The sequence below is a fragment of the Musca domestica genome, unplaced genomic scaffold (genome assembly GCF_030504385.1).
Source record: "Musca domestica strain aabys unplaced genomic scaffold, Musca_domestica.polishedcontigs.V.1.1 3, whole genome shotgun sequence".
Lineage (NCBI taxonomy): Eukaryota > Metazoa > Arthropoda > Insecta > Diptera > Muscidae > Musca > Musca domestica.
Genome location: NW_026712299.1, coordinates 9,877,963 through 9,901,853, shown reverse-complemented (window position 1 = coordinate 9,901,853; position 23,891 = coordinate 9,877,963). Strand labels below are relative to the sequence as shown.

The following is a 23,891-nucleotide window of genomic DNA, read 5'->3' as shown; positions in this document are numbered from 1 at the left end:
TTTTTAACCATTCTTGGAATGTCCAAGGTCTGTGGTCAAAATGTTTGAGTGTCCAACCCTTTAACACACCCTCCAGAATATTTTCGCTATAATATTCGCCATTTATTCTGATGTCACGGTCGATTAATACGACCGCAAAGCGACAATCGGCTGTTATGGCGGCACACACCATCACCAGGGCGGGCGCTTGAGCTCTGGTGGCCAACCGAAGGTGCACATTTTCAGCTGATCTAGGCAAGTAAACACTATAATTTTGTTTGTTTACAATCTGCTGGACAACGAATGTTTTCTCATCGGAGGAAACCAAATTCGACAGTTCAAAACTTTCGGCCAAGCGAAGCAACTTTTTAGCTCTTAAGAGTCTATTGTCTTGCTCTTGCGGTGTAAGTTCTTGCACTTTCAGGAATTTCAATGGCTTTACCCCGAGCTCATTTTTTAAAATATTTGCCGAATGGAATATTGCAATAATTTCAGCTCATGAGACATTTTTCAGCCACTTCTTTACTTTTCGAACCATTTCTGCTGATGTTGCTGTTTTCTTCTGTCCACTTCCCTGACGTCGGGCTACGCTACCAGTATCACGGTAACGAGCGATGGTATGAGACACAAAATATTTATTCATTTAGTCACTGGAATAATTTTATCCGCTGTCGGACGAGTGGCTTAGAAATGTCAACTGTCTGAAGTTGGTTGCAGTTTTTTCTTTTCACCCTATACATTATGTAGCAATTTGAAAGAATTGAAACTGAAAGAGTTTCATGACAAACCCTCGACCCTCAACTCGATATTGAATATTAAAGGGGTTTGGAGACTTATTGACATTATCTAGCAATTGAATTATTGCGAAATGAATACGAAAATTGGCGGGAAGCATAGTTGCAGAGTTTCATGACAAATTCTGCATCAAACATAAAATTCCGAAATTTTAATTTGTTTACTAAATATGGTCAATAATATATTGAACGAATTGGAAGAGAGATCAGTACTCAACAAGTCGCAGAACAGTAATGGCCATAACTCCTTAAATATTGACATTTCGGGGTTTTTAGCTATAATTTGTGATCAGTTTTGGCCACAACTCCTTAAATATTGACATTTCAGGGTTTGTAGCTATAATCTGTGATCAGTGTTTTAAAGAGGAAAAATAGCATACTTTAAAATGGCCATAACTCCTTAAATATTGACATTTCGGGGTTTAAGCTATAATTTGTGATCAGTTTCTCAAGGAGGAAAAATAGCATACTTTAAAATGGCCATAACTCCTCAAATACTTACATTTCGGGGTTTTTAGCTATAATTTGTGATCAGTTTTTAATAGCAAACTTAAAAATGGCCATAACTCCTTAAATACTTACATTTCGGGGTTTTTAGCTATCATTTGTGATCAGTTTTTAAAATAGAAAAACTAGCAAACTATAAAATAGCCATAACTCCTTAAATATTGACATTTCGGGGTTTTTAGCTATAATTTGTGATCAGTTTTTCAAGGAGGAAAAATAGCATATTTTAAAATGGCCATAACTCCTTAAATATTGACATTTCGGGGTATTTAGCTATAATTTGTGATCAGTTTTTCAAGGAGGAAAAATAGAATATTTTAAAATGGCCATAACCCCTTAAATATTGACATTTCGGGGTTTTTAGCTATAATTTGTAATCAGTTTGTTAAAGAGGAAAAAATAGCAAACTTTAAAATGGCCATAACTCCTTAAATATTGACATTTCGGGGTTTTTAGCTATAATTTGTGATCAGTTTGTTAAAGAGGAAAAAATAGCAAACTTTAAAATGACCATAACTCCTTAAATATTGACATTTCGGGGTTTTTAGCCATAATTTGTGATCAGTTTTTCAAGGAGGAAAAATAGCATATTTTAAAATGGCCATAACCCCTTAAATATTGACATTTCGGGGTTTTTAGCTATAATTTGTGATCAGTTTGTTAAAGAGGAAAAAAGCAAACTTTAAAATGGCAATAACTCCTTAAATATTGACATTTCGGGGTTTTTAGCTATAATTTGTGATCAGTTTGTTAAAGAGGAAAAATAGCAAACTTTAAAATAGCCATAACTCCTTAAATATTGACATTTCGGGGTTTTTAGCTATAATTTGTGATCAGTTTTTTAAAGAGGAAAAATAGCAAACTTTAAAATGGCCATAACTCCTTAAATATTGACATTTCGGGGGTTTTAGCTATAATTTTTTTAAAGAGGAAAAAAAGCAAACTTTAAAATGGCCATCTCCTTAAATATTGACATTTCGGGGTTTTTAGCTATAATTTGTGATCAGTTTTTCATAGAGGAAAAATAGCATATTTTAAAATGGCCATAACCCCTTAAATATTGACATTTCGGGGTTTTTAGCTATAATTTGTGATCAGTTTGTTAAAGAGGAAAAAAGCAAACTTTAAAATGGCAATAACTCCTTAAATATTGACATTTCGGGGTTTTTAGCTATAATTTGTGATCAGTTTGTTAAAGAGGAAAAATAGCAAACTTTAAAATAGCCATAACTCCTTAAATATTGACATTTCGGGGTTTTTAGCTATAATTTGTGATCAGTTTTTTAAAGAGGAAAAATAGCAAACTTTAGAATGGCCATAACTCCTTAAATATTGACATTTCGGGGGTTTTAGCTATAATTTTTTTAAAGAGGAAAAAAAGCAAACTTTAAAATGGCCATCTCCTTAAATATTGACATTTCGGGGTTTTTAGCTATAATTTGTGATCAGTTTTTCATAGAGGAAAAATAGCATATTTTAAAATGGCCATAACTGCTTAAATATTGACATTTCGGGGTTTTTAGCTATAATTTGTGATCAGTTTTTCAAGGAGGAAAAATAGCATACTTTAAAATGACCATAACTCCTTAAATATTGACATTTCGGGGTTTTTAGCCATAATTTGTGATCAGTTTTTCAAGGAGGAAAAATAGCATATTTCAAAATGGCCATAACTCCTTAAATATTGACATTTCGGGGTTTTTAGCTATAATTTGTGACCAGTTTGTTAAAGAGGAAAAATGCAAACATTAAAATGGCAATAACTCCTTAAATATTGACATTTCGGGGTTTTTAGCTATAATTTGTGATCAGTTTTTTAAAGAGGAAAAATAACAAACTTAAAAATGGCCATAACTCCTTAAATATTGACATTTCGGGGTTTTTAGCTATAATTTGTGATCAGTTTTTTAAAGAGGAAAAATAGCAAACTTTAAAATGGCCATAACTCCTTAAATATTGACATTTCGGGGTTTTTAGCTATAATTTGTGATTAGTTTTTTAAAGAGGAAAAATAGCAAACTTTAAAATGGCCATAACTCCTTAAATATTGACATTTCGGGATTTTTAGCTATAATTTGTGATCAGTTTTTTTAAAGAGGAAAAAATAGCAAATTTTAAAATGGCCATAACTCCTTAAATATTGACTTTTCGGGGTTTTTAGCTATAATTTGTGATCAGTTTTTTAAAGGGGAAAAATAACAAACTTTAAAATGGCCATAACTCCTTAAATATTGACATTTCGGGGTTTTTAGCTATAATTCGTGATCAGTTTTTTAAAGAGGAATAATAGCAAACTTTAAAATGGCCATAACTACTTAAATATTGACATTTCGGGGTTTTTAGCTATAATTTGTGATCAGTTTTTTAAAGAGGAAAAATAGCAAACTTTAAAATGGCCATAACTCCTTAAATATTGACATTTCGGGGTTTTTAGCTATAATTTGTGATCAGTTTTTTAAAGAGGAAAAATAGCAAACTTTAAAATGGCCATAACTCCTTAAATATTGACATTTCGGGGTTTTTAGCTATAATTTGTGATTTTTTAAAGAGGAAAAATAGCAAACCTTAAAATGGCCATAACTCCTTAAGTATTGACATTTTGGGGTTTTTAGCTATAATTTGTGATTAGTTTTTTAAAGAGGACAAATAGCAAACTTTAAAATGGCCATAACTCCTTAAATATTGACATTTCGGGGTTTTTAGCTATAATTTGTGATCAGTTTTTCCGGGAGGAAAAATAGCATACTTTAAAATGGCCATAACTCCTGAAATATTGAAATTCCGGGGTTTTTAGCTATAATTTGTTGTCAGTTTTTCAAGGAGGAAAAATAGCATACTCTAAAATGGCCATAACTCCTTAAATATTAACACTTCGGGGTTTTTAGCTATAATTTGTGATCAGTTTTTCAAGGAGGAAAAATATAATACTTTAAAATGGCCATAATTCCTTAAATATTGACATTTCGGGGTTTTTAGCTATAATTTGTGATCAGGTTTTTAAAGGGGAACAATAGCACACTTTAAAATGGCCATAACTCCTTAAATATTAACATTTCGGGGTTTTTAGCTATAATTTGTGATCAGTTTTTCAAGGAGGAAAAATAGAATACTCTAAAATGGCCATAACTCCTTAAACATTGACATTTCGGGGTTTTTAGCTATAATTTTGTGATCAGCATATTATAATTTGTGGAGATCATATTACTCATGTTAGGGACTTTAATACAAAATCGGATAAAAATATGTAGTTGTACATTGTGAAGTACATGTTTTGAAAAAATGATATTCTGTACTACCCTTAACAATTCAAATGCCTAAAATTATGCTTTATAGACGTAAGCTACAAGTTATCCGTAACAGTAGCGTAACGTTCATATTTACGTTAATATAGAACATTGTACGAAAATGTTTCAGAGTTTTTTACCGTTGTTACAGCACGAATCAATCGAAAATATTAGCAGATAATAAAAATAATGAAAGTTAAAGGTCTTGATTAATGCAAATACAAAGTTGAAAAAATGCATCTAAAACCGCACTTACAACGAAAACTATAATTGTAAAGTAAAATAATTCTTTCTCCAAATAAACTGTATCAACGCCATTTTAGAAAAAAAAAACAGTTCTGAATCAATTTCATTGGAAAACAAGTAAGCAAAGACTTTAGTCGTGCGGGGCCGACAATGAGATACCATACAACACTACAATATGGTGGAAGCCCCCTCATGTCCAAGTCCAATTTGGAATATTTCGCTTTTAAAGTTATGGCACGGAGCACTGCCCAGATATTAACCTTAGCATTTTGACCAGGGGCATTTGTCCAATACAGGGTGAGATAAAAAACTGCAACAATTTTTATATTCTTACTTTTTTTTATACCCTACACCACAAGGTGGTCAGGGTATTATGTCTTTGTGCATTTGTTTGTAACAGGCAAAAGGAAACGAGATAGACCCATAGTTCCTTTTGATGATCTGCATAGAATCACATTCTGAGACGATTTATGCACGCCCGTCCGACCATCTGTCCATGTGTAAACAAAGTACAGTTCGCATTTATTTCCCTATCCAGATGAAATTTTCACAAATCATTTGTATGGTCCAAGGACGAACCCTATTGAAAATGGAGATAATCGGTCAAAATTTAGATATAGCTCTCGTATATATCTTCGTCCGATTTGCCTTTTATTGTGCACCAAACGTATAACATCAGTCCGAATAGTATGGAATTTTGCACGTACAATCAGATTGGACCTGAAAATAAGTATGCCAAATTTGATCGAAATCGGTTCAGATATAGCTATAGCTCCCATATATATTGTTCATCCGATTTCTTATTTTTGCCCTCCGCAGCCGTAATATGCACTCTGTAACAACAATATTTGTGGAAATATATCAAATATAGCTCAGAAATACATTTGCTAAATTTCGCCGAGATCCGTTCAGATTTGGATATAGCTCCCATATATAACTTCGTCCGATTTACCTTTTATTGTACACCAAACGTCTAATATTTGCCCAAATTGGATGAAATTTGGCACTTACGACCGAATTGAGTCTAGAAGCTAGTATGTCAAATTTGTAATATGCACTCCGTAACAACGATATTCAGGAAAATATATCATATACAGCTCAGAAATATCTTTGCCAAATTTTATCGAGATCGGTTCCGATTTGGATATAGCTCCCATATATATTTTTATCCGATTTCAAATTAATTGTGCACCAAATGGGCAATACAAGTCCGAATTTGAAAGATACAAATGCTTCCGCATATTTAGTCCTTTGAACTTTAAATTATAATTATAATCATAGGGTGTATGATTGAATGGATGAAATCGAAAAATGTCGGAAATACCATCAAATTTTAGAACAAGTTTGGATTTGATTGAATCTGTCATCTTTGACACGAATTAGTGCCTTCAAACGGCCAATGAAACCGTCACACGCACTGCGAAGAGCTTGCATGAGGTGATCGACACTTTGGTATTTTTTAGTGCCAACCTTGCTTTCCAAAATACTTCAGACACAATGGTCCAACGGATTGGAATCTGGAGATTTTGGTGGCCATTGTGCGCTGGAAATGAAGCGAGGAACCTCATTCTGTAACCATTCTTGGGTGGAGCGTGCTGAGTGCTCTTTTTGGAATTTCAATGGCTCATTTTTCAATATTTGCCTAATGGTATATTGGGATATGTTCAGCTCACGAGCCATTTTTCGGCCACAGCGACGCGGGTTTAGATCAAGCCTTGAAGTTTTCCACCCAAATATAAAGAAATCACACTATCACTCTTGAATTCCATCACGAATAACTTTTTTTCTGGAAAACTCTCACCAAAATGCTTTTGTACGCTTGTAAACAATATAATGAGCTGCCCTGGAATAATTTTAACAGCTGTCGGACGAGTGGCTTAGAAACTACAGCAGTCTGAAGTTGGTTGCAGTTTATTCATATCACCCTGTATTCTGATGCCACTTTCGATTAATACGAGCCGAGATCTACGATCGGCTGTTAAAGCGGCCCATACCATCACCATGGCCGTCGCTTGAGTTCTGGTGGCCAACCAAAGGTGCACATTTTCAGCTGACCTCTTTTGCAACAGCAAGTAAACACGATAATTTTGCTTGTTTACAAACTGCTAGACAACGAATATCTTCTCATCGGAGAAAACCAAATTCGGCAGTTCACCACTTTCGGCCAAGCGAAGTAACTCTTTAGATCTTTTGAGTCTATTTTTTTCTGTCGCGGTGTAAGTTCTTGCACTTTTTGGAATTTCAATGGCTCATTTCGATCAAGTCGCTTCTTTACCCTTCGAACCATTTCTGCCGATGTTGCAGTTTTCTTCCGTCCACTTCTTTGACGTCGGGCTACGCTACCAGTATCACGATAATGATGGTACGAGACACAAAAGATTTGCTCATATTTATATGCTGAAGTGCTCTAACGAGAGCCTCTTGTGGTTTTACAGCCGAATATAGAGAAATCACACTATCACGTTTAATTCCATCACGAATTACTTTTTTCTGGAAAATTCTCACCAAAATGCTTTTGTACGCTTGTAAACAATATAATGAGCTGCCACTGCAATAATTTTAACAGCTGTCGGACGAGTGGCTTAGAAACGACAGCAGTCTGAAGTTGGTTGCAGTTTCTTCATCTCACCCTGTATTTATGGGATCTGAATTGATTTTCTCCAAATATGATGTACTTGGTTCTAGAATGAATTCAGATCAGTTGGACTGATATTGACCATTTAATGCACAATTAACCCGAAGATATATATAGGAGCTATATCAAAATTTGAACCGATTCTCACAAATTTCAATGAGGTGCATTTTGTTCACAAAAATACATGGACTGACGTACGGGCGGGCAACCGGACTGAAATGCATAAATCGACTCAGAAAGTTATTCTATAAAGATTCTCAAAAGTAACTATGGGTCTATCTCGCTTCCTTATCCTTCTTACAAACAAATGCACAATGATATGACACCCTTACCATTATGTGGTGTAGGGTATAAATACAAATTTATCTGAGATAAAAGGAAGTAAGTACTCAATATAGTCAAAAACTGGTACGTCGTTATATTCATATCAGAATTAGGTCAGGTGGGAATTTCCAAACACATCACCGCATCAGATTTCTTGTATCAAAAAATTTAACAAAATTTTAAGATTGAGTCAGAGCCAGAAAATATATTTTCTAGTACTTTCTGTAATAAATTCCACAAATCCCACGTATCGCCCCACTTCCTACAAAAAGCAATGTGCGTGTCAAATTTCTAGATTCTACTCCCAGCCTGTTCTTTTGATCAAAGAAGAGGATATCGGTCACTAATCTTTTAAAATTTTGTGCATAGATACATATTTGAGCTCAAGACTTTTCCACACATCCATCGTAGCTGGGTAGCCATAAAACATCAGATATCTTCTCCTCCATCCCAGCTATGTGGAGAGACTTTAAGTACTTGAACATAATTTGTGTAGTGCATTCGAATTGTGGGTTATTTGCGTTAAGTGTGTTAAATATGACACAATTCTGTTAAGCATTAGAGAACATTCAGCAACTCCATTCGATAAACCGCATAGACATTGGACTCTAAGCATAAAGCGGAAAAAAATGTAAGAAAATCTAAATTAGAAGCGATGTGGATGCTGCTCATTCACATTAAGGCAAATTCACCATGACGTTCCAGTACTTGAAACAGTAGTGGTTAGTAAATTAAATTAATTGAATTGAAGTGAAATGTCTATCATCACTCCTTCGCATTGATCAATTAACGGCCAAGGCACGCACTCACTTACTCACTCGATCGCTTGGCCAGTCAGTCATTCGTTCACTCCTTCATTCATGGGAAGAAGATAGATGGTGTTGTGTTTTACTTGGCTCTTTAACATTTTTAAATGAAGGCAAACATAATGTCGAGCATTTGCTCGCCACCTCCGGATATTGCGGTGTTGACACATGTCGATGATCTTGGGCGCGCAATAATTTGTTGTGGCATCAAAAGTTCTATGTTTTTTGCAATTATTCCGATATAGTTGCCATTTTTGTTTTTGTTGTTGCCTTTCGAAAATGTATTCCATGATCGAGTTCTATCCACACATTCTATTTTCATTCCATTTGATTGAAGTAAATGTCACCCTTGAGCTTTTTGTTTAGACTCGCTGTGGGTGTTTCTGTTTTCCGAGCTGGCTCTGAATTTCTGCTCGTCTGCCATGGATGACGGTTTTGCATATTTCCTACTACTACTACAAAAACAACAACAATGCTACAAAAATCAAATTAAATTCATTTTATTTAAATACTTAAGTGCATAAACAACAAATTATTAAATTATGAAACAATGGCAAGACCCGTAGACAATGTGCGGTGTAACATTGACATGTGTAGATGACGTATTTCGTCATCAAGCGACTGGCAACAGAGATGGCCTGTACCTAGGTACACAGAAAAAAAATTGAGATGATACTAACAAATAGAATCGAATTCAAGTGAAATGTTAATTTATAGAATATATGTGGCAATATGGATGAGAAGATAGGGCGATGATAGGGTATTATATTTAAATTTCCTAATAATAGTTGATATAAAGTAGTAAAAGTTAAACATAGCAGATGGAATGGTTAGGACTTTAATATTGAATATTGGTATGTAGATAACTATTGCATTTAAATTTGTAATAAATTATATTAAAAACAGCAGTTCTATATTTTTGTGCTTAGATCTTCAAATTTCGCATGTGGATCAGCACTGATACGAAATGTCAGATAAGGTGTTATTTTTGGAAATTTGTGCTATAAAAGGTACAAAAACTAACAAAGTCTGATTTTTCAAACTAATATTTTTTATATTCAGAGCTAAAATGTTCGAGTTAAATTTTTATATGCTCTACCATACTATGGAGGGTATATTAACGCTGTCATTCCGTTTGAAACTCTTTGAAATAATATGTCAGGCCCAACGAAGTACATATATTCTTGATCAGCGTAAAATTATAAGTAGAGTTAGCGTTGTAATAACGCCATCTTTCGAATGAATTGATATATAAGGCTAAAATTTTGGGCACATGTGTATTTTGCCAGTGGGCAGATTAAGTTCGTAAATGGTTATGCAGGTCCACGTCTTTGTATAGCTCCTATATAACAGTACCTCCCAACATTCGGTATTTTAATGATATTAGTGACATTATTCAATGGAATTGTTTTAAATTTCGTATCTACAGCCTATGACGAAAAATATGCAGTCCTCGTCGTCGTATATCAACATATAGCGCTTTTCATTTAAATGGTATTTTTCCACGAATTTTTTCAGTTCTTTCCATATGTCAGTCTAAAGTCGTTAAAAAAAAGTCTACCGGTGGCTCCTTATCAATTTTCACTCGCCACGCAACTTTTTTTCGCCGGCAGATTTTCTCTCTTGAGGATTCAGTGAAATATATTGGAAATAGCATCAAATTTTAGAATAAGTTCAGATTTCTTCGAATTGGTCACCATTCCGACAAACGATGGCCTTCAAACGGCCAATGAAACCGTCACACGCTGCCCGAATGTTGCTCTGCGGTATTTTGACTCATTCCCGGCGCAGCGCTTGCTTGAGGTGATCGACACTTTGGTGCTTTTTAGTGCCATCCTTGCTTTCCAAAATACTCCAGACACAATAGTCCATAGTAGTTTTCATACAAATAAGAACCATTTCCAAAACTACCTCCATATTTTAACTGCTGACAACATCCGAGAGCGAAATAAAAAATATCAGAATTCCAGCCTTATTTCTTCACCCAATACCAAATTTAGTATTATTAAGTAGTTTTTGTACAGATAGTAGTTTTTGTACCGGACGCATTTCCAAAACTACCTCCACATCTTAACCACAAATACAAAACAAATACGTTAATAAAAAATTTCGGGATTCCATCCTAACTCCGTGATGCCACGGTCGATTAATACGAACAGATAGCGCCCATTGGCTGTTATGGCGGCCCACACCATCACCAAGGCCGTCGCTTGAGTTCTGGCGGCCAACCGAAGGTGCACATTTTCAGCTGGCACCTTCGGAAAGTAAACACGATCATTTTGTTTGTTTACAAACTGTAGGACAACGAATGTTTTTCGGACGAATGGCTTAGAAATGACAGCAGTCTGAAGTTGTTTGCAGTTTTTTCATCTCACCCTGTAAGTAGAAATGGTCCAAACGCTTAGTACAATGCAATTATTTAAGGAGGCTCGTCTGTACAGACATGAGCTTTACCATAGCCCCCTTACCTTTACGGTTTAAATCGAACGATCTAGGCGGCCAACTGACAGGTACCGAAAGTAAAATAAAATCTTCACCGAACTCGCCGCATTTAAATAAGTTCATTGTTAAGCATGCTCTGTGGCACCGTCCTGTTGAAATCACATTTCATATAAGTCAAGATCCTGCAATGTGTCAAAAAAATGGATATCATCTCACGGTTAGTGCTTATCATTCACAGTATCCTTACGATTCGCCGCATATTTCAAGAAGTATGGTCGTATAATGCCAATAGCCATAAACTTCATAAACTGTAACTTTTTTCTGGATACTTAGGTAGGTTTTTAAATGTGTGATCTTCACTTCAAAATCAACAAATATTCTTGTTTACGTACCGATTGATCAAAAGTGAGTTTCGTCGCTGAACACATTTTTTCAATAAAAAAGTAGATCTTCGACTAACTTTCCACGGGTATATTCCGTTTGAAAGAATTTCAACTTATTTTGAAACAAGTAAGCAAAGGCTGTAGTCGTGCGGGGTCGCCCATGTGATACCCTACGATGTGTTAGAAGCCCTCTTATGTCCATATTTATTTTGGAAGATTTCGCTTTTGAATTATTGTCATAGAGCATTGCCCAGATACTACCCTTAGAATTTTGAGCAGGAATATTTGCCCAATATTTACGCACTCTGTCGTGCTGTTAGTTTTTGCGACCTGAAGAGCAACTGCAAAATCAGGAAATTGTTCAGTTATTGATCCATATATATTATGCGATTATCTCCGAAAGCAATAGGCTTCTACTCTAGCCCTAGCCCCACCTCCATTCTAAATTTCTAAATTAGAAGACCGGGCCATAATTGCGACCTCTAGAGTGATTACAAATAAACATGGACAGACGGACGGACGGACATACATAGCTAGATCGACTCAGCTCGGCGAGATAGGAAGATCCATATATCCTTTCCTATATGGGAAACCAATATTTCGATGTGTTACATACTTTTTGGCCCAATCAAACATATAATACACCCAACACATAGTGTTGTAGGGTATAAAAATTGGTATGTGCAAAATTTGAAGGAAATCGAAAATTTATATTCACTTTTATGCGAAATCACAAATTCTGATAGATTAAGAGAAATATTTAGATTTAGCAAGTTGTCAAGAATCAACGACTTCGCAAGTTATGATGGATATAAGTATTGGAAATAGCGACCCTTTGTGCGTAAGGTACCAGAAGGGGTTGGGGTTGCTTCTTCGGTTTCTGGATGCTTATTTCGGTTTCTTTGAGCGTTTTTTTTTCAAAATCTGCAACCCTATAAGGGGGAGGTACCAAATGGAATGATCCAATATCTACCATCTTTATAACAGATCTTGTGTTGATGGAAATATTGAGATGGATCAAGTAAATGGAATCTGACGTTTTTTTCGCGTTTTATAAGTTTCATGGATACTCAAAATTTTGAACCTTTGTAGTGGAGGTAACAGAAGGAGTGAACCGATTCACACTAGACCTTTGGCTAATAAAAATATTGTGATGTGTGTAATTTGAAGAGAACCCGATGCTTATATCGGATTTTATGATCGTTTTGGTTATTCAAAATTTTAACCCTTTGTGGGGGAGGTAACAAAAAGAATGTACCGATCTTTATAAAAGATCATATGTTTATGGAAATATTGAGAGGTGCCAAGTCTAAATGGAATCGGATGTTAATTTCGCGTTTCGTCATGAAAATTCAAAATTTTGAAAGGCCAACTGCTTCGGAACCTCACCCACAAAGAGTCAAGAGTTTAAATTATCATAAAACAATGCTGGGGGTATACATCTGTCGGCAAAACCGACTGATACTATTTGACTTGTTAAGCTTTACGTTCAGCTTTACTACTTGATTTTTCTTGTAATTGGTTTAAAATAATGGCATTTTGTAGCACAGTGTAATTGGAAACTCTTGCAAATTTATCGACTTTAACCGGTTGTAAATGAAAACTCTTGAGAATTTATCGACTTTACACGGACGTCTTGAGTAGATATCGAAAATCTGACCAAAATTAACCTATATCTCTAAGAGTCAACAAGTAAAAAAGCTGGGCCTAACTTTGAATACCCTCCACCATTTGGAAAAAATTTGGCAATTTTCAAAAAAAATAAAATCTTAAAAATACCGAATGTAGCCATATATTAGGGTCTAAACGACAACGTGGACCTGCCTAGGCCATTAAAATACTCAAATGCGAAACTTGAAAAAATATCTGTTTATAATGTAGCTAAAATCATCAAAATACCGAATATAGGGATGTACCATGGGGTTATAAAACGTGAACCTGCACAGACAATTTACTGTCACAGGCTGTAGTATCCCTTACGAACTTCAAATGCAAAATTTGAAACAATTCCGGTAAATAATGTCGCTAAAATTATCAAAATACCGAATATCGGGGGGTGCCGTTATATGGGTCATATACGAAGACATGGACCTGCACAGACAATTTTCTGTCATAGGCTGTAGTATTCATTACGATCTTCAAATACTCAATTTGAAATAGTACCGATAAATAATGTCTCTAAAATCAGCAAAATTCCCAATATCGGGAGGTACCTTTATATGGAGGCTATACGAAGACGAGGACCTACATGGCTCATTATCTGTTTTATCCTGCAGTTTCTATTACGAATTTTAAATACCAATTTTGAAACAATTTCGGTAAATAATGTCGCTAAAATCATCAAAATACCCAATATCAGGAGGTGCCGTTATATGGGGGCTTTATGAAGACGTGAACCTACATGGTCCATTTTCAATACAAAGAGTCCTGCAGATATAACACACATTTGAGTAAAATTGTATCAACCTACTTCATTTCGTTCGGAAGCTAGAGTGATTTCCACAGACCACTTAAGTACGACACCGACCCTAGATGATTACAAAAGTTCGATGATCGCAAAATATTGCTGCATTTCCTTTAAAAAATCCACTTTTTATTATTTCCCAAAAAACAATTACATTTTCCAGAAACCCATAAACATAATCATTACAACACTCATTATTTTAAAATTCATTTTAATGATCATCATCTTTATATGATAGCTATGATCATGATCATGATCATCATCATCACCATAATCATTACAAACAAACGAAACGAATACTGGCTGATTGGATGGCTGACTGGCTGGCTGGTTGACTGTTTGGCTTGCTGGACTACAATGGTGGATGGTTTAAAGTTAGATTTTAGTTTAGTTGCGGTTTAGTTATCAAAGCGATCGGTACGTTCTGAAGAGAAAAAACGCCAAGCACGGAGAAAATTCAAGTGGAAATTTTGAAAAAAAGCAAAAATTTCTCACTTTGCCAAAAAAGCAAAAAAAAAAAATACAAACAAAAGTGACAAAAGCTTTTTCTTGAAAAATCAGAAAAAAAAACAAGCCCATTATCCCCAAGCGAGTGCAAAAGTCTAGCTTAACTCAACGAGATTTGAGAAAGTCAAACGCATGCCATTAAGCAAACGACAAACAAACGAATAGCTTGCAATTGACCTGATTATCTCGGGCATTTCTTTTTAGTCTGTGTCCGGTCTTTGAACGAATTCTTGGCGTGATTAAAAGTAATCTATCAAAAACAAAAAAAAGGAATTTTGTGGAAAAATAATTTAATTCATTAACAACAAAGAAAAAATATAACAAAAAAATCCCGAAAATCCCAAAGATACAAAATACCCATTTAATAGCTTTGCATATTTCAGAGCTGACCACCAACCACCATCTTTTTTCGGTTTAACGAGCACAAGAATTTTTTTGTTAATTAATCAAGCGTTCTTTATCATAATTACACAAAACAGCTTTTAGCAACATTATTAATTTAAGCGTTATTAAATTAATTTAATTTTCCCCCCAAAAAATAAATCCAAATCATTTCTACAAATACCCAGCAAATTCCTCGGGCCCAGATAGCAGCTATTAAACGGAATTTCATTCAATAGTGGAGAAACGCTGTGAAATAAACGAAAACAAACATCCGAATTGAAAACTGACAAAAATAACAACAACAACAAAACATTTAATTTAATTGAAGTTAAGGCAGAGCTGAGTTTCATATTAAAAAAAACAAACACACACACAAACTTTAAGTAAAGGAAAACGCAAAGGAAATCTAGTGGAAAACATCCCTCCAAGAAAAAAAGACAAAAAGAAAAAACTCAAAAGAAAAATCATCGCTGGCAGAAAAAAAAGAACATTGAAATCGTTGCAATTATCATTATCATCAACGTCGTTAAAATAAACCGCAAGTAAACTAAGCTAGCAAAGGTCGTCGTGGCAACAGTAGCTTCTTCACCACCTCCGTCGCCCACCCAAACCCATACCCACCACCTCCTAGCCCAAGAACAACAACAACGACAGTCGCAGTATTGTCTCGTCATCATGAAACAAGAGCAACGACAACAACAACAACAACAGCAACAAAACCTGCTACAACTACAACCACAGCGCCGTAAACCGATATTATACCATAATGCTTTTGGATTTCTAGCAGCTTTTTTCTCATCAACATTTGTGCTTTTAATGAGCGTATCCTGTGTGGCCGTATGCACGGGTGCACGCCACGATCGCCAGAAAACAACACATCTGGAGGCCAAGGTCGGCTCGTATGTGGTCTTCAATTGTTACATAGATTTTCCCTATGATCTGCCCATACCCTATGTGGTCCATTGGAGTAAAGATGTAAGTGTGTGATTTGCTACTATTTTCTTATTCAAATTAGCAAAGCTTTCATTGAGTTAGCCGTGACTCATGTTCGTGGGGGATATGCAAATTAGATAATAAATAAAATCACAAGAAAATACAAAAACAAGTGACTTTTTTATACCCTACACCACAAGGTGGTCAGGATATTATGTCTTTGTGCATTTGTTTGTAACAGGCAAAAGCAAACGAGATATACCCATAGTTCCTTTTGATGATCTGCATAAAATCACATTCTGAGTCGGACATGAATAAATGTCCGTCCGTCCGTTTGTCCATGTATTTTTGTGAACAAATTACAGTTCGCATTTATTACGCAATCCAGATGAAAGTTTGCACAAATCATTTGCTTGGCCCAAGGACGAACCCTATTGAAATTGGAGATAATCGGTAAAGATTTAGATAAAGCTTCAATATACATCTTCGTCCGATTTGCCTTTTATTGTGTACCAAACGTGTAATATCAGCCCGAATAGTATTGAATTTTGCACATACAACCAAATATAAGTATGTCAAATTTGAAATCGGTTCTGATATAGCTATAGCTCCAATATATATTGTTCATCCGATTTGTTATTTTAGTCCTTCACTCTGTAACAACAATATATGGGGAAATATATCAAATGCAGCTCAGAAATACATTTGCTAAATTTTATTGAGATCGGTTCGGATTTGGATATATCTCCCATATATAACTTCGTCCGATTTACCTTTTATTGTGCACTAAACGTCTAATATTTGCCCAGATGGAATGAAATTTGGCATTTACGACCGAATTGAGTTTAGAAATACTAGCTTCTAAAATTTGGTGAAGATCGGTTCAGATATAGTTATAGCTCTAATATATATTGTTCATCCGATTTGCTGTATTTGTTACCCACAGTAATATGCACTCCGTAACAACGATATTCACAAAATATATCAAATACAGCTCAGAAATATTTTTGCCAAATTTTATCAAGATCGGTTCAGATTTGGATATAGCTACCATATATATCAAATGGGTAATACAAGTCCGAATTTAAAAGATACAAATGCTCCGGCATATTTAGTCTTTTGAACTTTAAATTATATTTATAATCGTTTTAAGATTGAATTCTCCCATAAAAAACTTTTATTTGTTATTGGAGCTATACGTAATTAGCAAAGTGGTGTAGGGTATCATAAAGTCGGCCCCGCCCGACCTTAAGACTTCTTTTACTGTTTTTTTTTTTATGAAAACAAACAAAAATATAGAAAAACAAGTAAGCAAAGGCTACAGTCGAGCGGGGCCGACCGTTGAAAACCCTACAACACTATAATAAACGATACTGTTTATATAGACGAGATACTCGAAAGAATTCCACAAGATATTGTGACAAATTATAAAAGAAAACCATCAGGTTTCGTTCTCTAATTTTCGAATAATAGCAACTTAAACGAATTTGCTCATTTCCAATTTATTGGTAGATGTTGCACGAAATGGTCTTCCTAGATATGGAACCAATATTTCCCAAAGACCTATAATCTCTCAGAAGTGGCAAAGATTAACATTTATTATTGGATTTTGACTGAAACGCATCTATATGAGATACAGACATTTGACTATATTCTTCAACGAAACCAGCGTTAACGAAATAGTCAGAAGTGCGTCTTTCCTGTATTTGTGAATTCTCCAAAAAGTCACTGGAATGGACATTTTCGTATTTTGTCTACAAAAGTTGGCAAACTATTTCACACATTGAATATTTTTGGATGGCCATCCAAAACTGCTTGGCTTTTGCAATGTCCGTAACCCCCATTCAAATGTGCGTGAGGATCGGGCGGTAACTAAGACCTGCTGATAATTTTGCAGTTTTTTGGTCCATTTCAACCCCTAAATATATGGCGATCATCTCCAAAAAGAGTAGGCTTCTATTCTGACCCTCATCTTATCCCCATGCAAAATTTCGTAAGAATCGGGCCATAAATGCAATCTGTATAAGATATCCTGATATCTCAACTACTTAGTTTTGTTAGCTGTAGAAATATTACCAATTGTTTAATTCAAAATGAAAATATGCCAAAAATATGACAAAATTGAAAAAATATGAGAAAATGTTACAAAATCAATATTTTCAGCTTTAGAGAGATATTTTTATGCAATTTTTTTAGTCGTTTTTTCTTTCCTGCCAAGAGGCCATTCTGAATTAATGAGAACTGTCGAAATCAGTTCAGCCGTTCTCGACATACAAGAGATCTTTTAAGCATATCTTCTTTGATAGACATATATATCGCACATATTTTGCTATATATCCGATTTGTTGGATGTTAACATCAAAGTAAAGATCAGAAGTAACCTTGACATGGCTTTGTGATTTCGCCAGGATTTAAAATATTCGCGGTTTAATGAAGAATTTTGAATTTTTTCAACAAAAAAGATATGGTTTATTTTAGCCGCTATATATTATCCGATGACCACCCAAATTGGTAGGCTTCTTCCCCGCCCTAAACTCTAGCTACATGCGAAATTCCGCGTCGATTGATCTATAATTGCGACCTGTATAGCTACTGCAAAATCCGACATTTTTTCAGTATTTGGTCCATTTCAACCCCTAAACATTTGGCTATCATCCCTAAAAGAAATAGGGTTCTATTCTGACTCTATCCCCACCTCCATTCTAAATTTCGTGAAGATCGGGCCATAATTGCGACCTGTAGAGTGATTACAAATTAACATGGACAGACGGACAGACGGACGGACGGACATACATAGCTAGATCGACTCAGCTCGGCGAGCTAGGAAGATCCATATATACTTTCCTATGTGGGAAACCAATATTTCGAGGTGTTACATAATTTTTGAGCCAATCAAACTTATAATACCCCCAACACATAGTGTTGTAGGGTATAAATATAGAACTAAAATAACAAAATTAATTGAAAAACTCAAACTCAACCAAAATCTATCCAATTTACACTACAGAGCTTAGAGCATTCTAAGATTCAATAACGATGATCAATTTTTTAATAATAGGTGGTCAAATGTCAAGGGCCGAAGTTAATTTAAAATTATGCAAGTTAAAAAGTGTTAGTCGGTTTAGGCGACAAAAGTATAATCTCAGCCTTTTATATATATTTTGATTTTTGACTATGAACAAGTAAAACAGCAGCTTTTTATACCCTCAACCTTTTGGAAGGAACATGAAAAATTAAAAAAAAAAAATCCGTCGAAAAATACGAAGGCTGTAGTACCGATCCCTAGTTCCGATTCTTCATATACGATATTTGAAACAACTCCGGGGTATAACGTCATTAGAACCATATTTGAATACCGAATATCTGAGGGTACCGTTATATGGGTGCTATACTAAAACGTGGTCCGATGTAAACAATTCTCTTCTGGAGGGTCAGAAGGAAATCCTTGGGTAGACAATTCCATTGAAGAATTTGGCTACAATCATCAATATACGGAATATTGGCGGTACCGTTATATGGGGGCTATACGATATCGTTGGCCGATATAGCCCAATTTCGAACTTGACCTACGTGCAGTCAAAAGACAAATCTGTACAATACTTTGGCTCCCTATCTTAATTAATTTTGACTCAAGCTTGATTACAACAGAAAGACAGAAGGAAGGACGGACACAAAGGAATAAATCGTTCTTAGAATTTTACTCTGATCACAAAATGTAAATTATTATATATACTCCCGTAGTATGGTGAAGGGTATACAAATGTTATGGACTGAATGGCCACTCATTATATGAGATAAGTATTTATACACTAAGCTACACTATGGTACAGGATATTACATCTTTGTGCATTTATTTGTAAAATGCAGATAGGAATGTGACAGACCCATTGCCCCTTCTGGTCATCTACATAGAATCACATTCCGAATCGGTTAAGCATGTTAGTCCGTCCATATGCCCAGGTACATTTGTTAACAAAGCACAAGTCATATTTTTTTTTTTTTTATTTTGTTTAATTGAGGTAAACTATTGCACAGATGATTTTCTGACCCAAGGATGAACCCTATTGAAATTGATGATAATCCAACCTGATTCTGCAATAGGCCCCTTACATTGTACAGCAAATGAGATGTATTTTAGCAGAAACAACCCAGTTTAGCCTACAAACAAATATTGAAAATTCTATGAAAATCGGAGATAAAAAACTGCAACAAAGTCAAACGCCATAATTGTTACTCTTTTCTTAATTCTATTGAATTAAAGCAAAATATGTCGGAAATAGCATCAAATTTTAGAATAAGTTTAGATTTGTTCGAATTGGTCGCCTTTGGCACTGAATGTTGCTCTGCGGTATTTTGGCCCATTCCCGGCGAAGCGCTTGCTTGAGGCGATCGACACTTTGGTATATTTTAGTGACAACCTTGCTTCCAAAATACTCCAGACACAATAGTCCAACGGTTTGGTATCCGGAGATTTTGGTGGTGAAGCGAGGAACCTCATTTTGTAACCATTCTTAGTTGGCGCGTGCTGAGTGTGATGGTGCTGAGTCCCGTTGGAATGTCAAAGGTTTGCGGCCAAAATGTTTGTGTGCCCAAGGCTTTGATACACCCACCAGAATATTTTCGCGATAATATTCGGCATTTATTCTGATGTCACGGTTGATTAATACGAGCGGAGAGCGACCGTCAGCTTTTATGTCGGCCAACAACATCACCATTGCCGGCGCTTGAGTTCAGGTGGCCAACCGAAGGTGCACATTTTTAGCTGACCTCTTTAGCAAATAAACATGATAATTTTGTTTGTTTACAAACTGCTGGACAATGAATGTTTTTCCATCGGAGAAAACCAAATTCGGCAGTTCACCACTTTCGACACTATTTTCTTTCCGAACCTTGAATACCCTCCACCATTTGAACGATTTTGGCAAATTTCAAAAAATAAAAAACCGTTAAAAATACGACGACGTGGACCTGCATAGGCAACTTTTATAATAATATACAAATGCGAAACTTGAAAAAATCGGTAGAAATGAATCTAAAATCATCAAAATACCGGATATAGGGAGGTACCATTATATGGGGCCATACCAAAACGTGGCCTGTATCGTGTCTGTCTGAACAGACAGACAGACGAACAGACAGACGGACGGACATAGTTAAATCGACTTAGAATTTTATGCTGATCATGAATATAAGTTAACGGCTCACCCTAATAAACATCAAACTAAATATGCAAACCAACTAGTAAACATTCCCATCATTATGCTGCGCAAGCAGTCCGACAAATCAACAGGAATATGACACCAGGGCAGTCATCCGCCACAAACACGCGCACTAATACCAGCGCACCGCAAGTGATGACTCAGCGTAATAACGAGCACGACCAGGCTGCAGTATAATATTAGTTTTAAGTTGAAGCAATTCATAATTGTAAATCCAACAAGAGAGGTGCATAGCACCGCAACATAAATGTTAGTAACAAAATAAAGAAACACCATAGCAGTGTGAAATAAACTTTAACTTCTAACATTAACTGGCGCCCAACAACTACAAGGATCAACACATCCTAGAACCCAACAACCACAAGGATTAAAACATCCCAACAGCCGGTACGAGAACCGTTCCTGAGTAGGAGTACGAAAAGGATGTTACGTAAGAACTAGCGGACTACCGGGATATAAGGAAAATGATCAAATTATTATTAGTAAGTTATTATAAATTTAACAAAAGTAAAAAAGAAGAAATGTTAAAATAAAATTAAACAAAATAAGGAATAACACAGAAAGTGAAAGTGTGAAATCTAATTTACAAAAAATCATATTTGTGCTAGAATACGTTTAACAAAAATAACAAAGTAAGAAGAAAGAAATGTTAGAGTAAGGTAAAACAAAAAATAAAGTGTGACATCTAAATTTACAAAAAAAATCATATTTGTGCGAAATTAACAAATGTAAGAAATATGAAATGTTAGATTAAGTTAAACAAAAAAATAGAGTGTGGCATCCAAATTTAAAGAGTCATATCCGTGCTGAAATAAGTTTAAAGAAATTTTGATAATAGATTTGTGACGAGAACTAGGATTTGGTGTTTCTTTTTCTCCCTTTTTTCGAGCGGCCAATGCCGGAAGATTTAAACAACTTAATAACAAGGGTCGAAGCTATGAGTGTTTCAGGACAGACATCTTCGCCTTCTGGGGCAGCTCCCGTAAGGTTTAATCCCTTTACAGAAAGTCAGACTAATGAGGTGAAACGAATAATAAGTGAGACGGTGGCAAACCTTCTCAAACAGGGGGAGGATGTTACCGCCACTAAAGATGTCGACATAGAAGGATCTGGGGATATCTCAGAAGGAGAGAGAATACCAGACATAGTGAAGACGTTAAGGGAATTCTCGGGCAAGCCAGGAGAATTTAGTTCGTGGAGGAAAGCTGTTGATAGGATCATGAACATTTATGAGTCACAAAGGGGAACAACCAAATACTTCACAATTCTACACACTGTTAGGCATAAAATTGTTGGTGAGGCCGACACGGCTTTGGAGTCTTATCGGACCCCATTAAATTGGAAAGCGATAAGAAAGTGTTTAGTGCTTCATTTTTCAGATAAGAGAGATATTTCGACCTTAGAGTATCAAATGACCGTCCTATCTCAGGGTGGGCAAACCATAACAGATTTTTACCAGAAGGTTTACCACCATTTGTCTTTGATTCTGGACAAGATTGATTGTCTGGATATAGGGAACGAGGCTTTGGATGTATTGACCCAAACATATAGGGACAAGGCTTTGGACACCTTTATTCGAGGACTTAATGGTAATCTTCCAAGCTTAATGAGTGTTACAAACCCGACAAGTTTGCCTCAGGCTCTAAATGCCTGTTTAAAATTAGGTAATCTAGGTGTGCGTATTCAACACGCTACCGAGAAAGGATCTAGACCAAACAGGATCCCCCAAACTAACCCTCCTAGACATTTTTACCCACAGCTGACGATTGGTGATAGGAATTTTCAAGGTGACCAAAGGTACAGAGGCCCTACTCAATATCGTTATCGGAATTTCCGAAGTGGAGAACAACAATACGGAGGGCCGGCGAACTTTTCGAATCGACCTCCAGTAGTGAATAATTTTGGACACCCCCAATACGGAGGATACAGACCCCCACTTCCTCCTAAACCTGCTGTACCAATGGACGTGGATCAATCAATACAGACTAGGCAGGTAAACTATCAGAATAGGCCACAGTTGAGTAATGCTTTTAACAATGTTCAGCCTAACTTTAAGAGAAATAATTCAGGAAATATTCATCAGCCGCAAAAGCAGCAGAGAATGTTTAATGTTGAGGCCCAAATACGTGAGGATGCAGAGCCGGATGAAATGAATGGTTCTGATGAACAGGAATATGAGGTTTCCTATGACGAAGCGTACGAGGAGGATCTAGACGATCAGTTGGCAATTGTAGATGACGTTAATTTTTTAGACTAGCTTCAACGTTGCCATACCTCCCTTTCAGAATGAAAAATGGCAACGAACTTAAATTTCTTATAGACACCGGTTCGAACAAAAATTATATTAATGGCAAATTTATTAGAAACCCTCTAAAGAACCAGAAACCTTTTCATGTTAAGTCCGTAGGCGGCATAGTTAGTATAGAGACCCATAGTTTTATTGACATTTTTAATTGCGGGATCGGAAAGTTAGAATTTTACATCCTTCCTGGTCTAGAGACCTTTGATGGGATAATAGGGAATGATACCCTGAAATCTTTGAATGCAGTGATTTACACTTGGAGATCCTATCTCACAATTCTGGATGGAAAGAAATTTCCTTTGAAAGAGCTGCAAATTGATGAGATTAATAACATGAATCTACGTTTAAATCATCTAAATCCCGAAGATGAAAAAGAAGTCAGGAATATTTTGGATGACCATCCAAACCTTTTTGCAGATCCCAATAAAAAACTCACTTATTCAACAATCGTACAAGCTGAAATTAATACGAGTAGTGATAGTCCAGTTTATTCAAAATCCTATCCGTATCCAATGGCACTGAAATCCGAAATTGACAAACAGATAGAAGAACTATTAAGGGACGGGATAATTCGCCCTTCCAGGTCCGCATATAATGCTCCAGTTTGGATAGTACCAAAAAAACCAGATGCTTCAGGTGTGAAAAAATACCGCATGGTTATTGACTATAGGAAACTTAATGA

At 35.7% G+C, this 23,891-nt stretch overlaps 1 protein-coding gene across 2 annotated transcripts in view; it reads left to right on the top strand.

The window, feature by feature from the left end:
- Positions 1-14,248: 14,248 nt before the first annotated feature.
- The window catches only part of LOC101900777 (protein borderless), a 97,908-nt gene continuing 88,265 nt past the window's right edge, over positions 14,249-23,891 (top strand). Inside the window, exons 1-2 of one of the 2 annotated variants that reach the window (XM_005178222.4) lie at positions 14,249-14,616; positions 14,992-15,730. In XM_005178222.4, the coding sequence (XP_005178279.1) occupies positions 15,431-15,730 (300 nt within the window). In that variant the 5' untranslated portion in view covers positions 14,249-14,616; positions 14,992-15,430. Of the gene's footprint in view, positions 14,617-14,940; positions 15,731-23,891 lie in introns of both variants that reach the window. The other variant, XM_005178220.4, reaches the window with a different exon arrangement.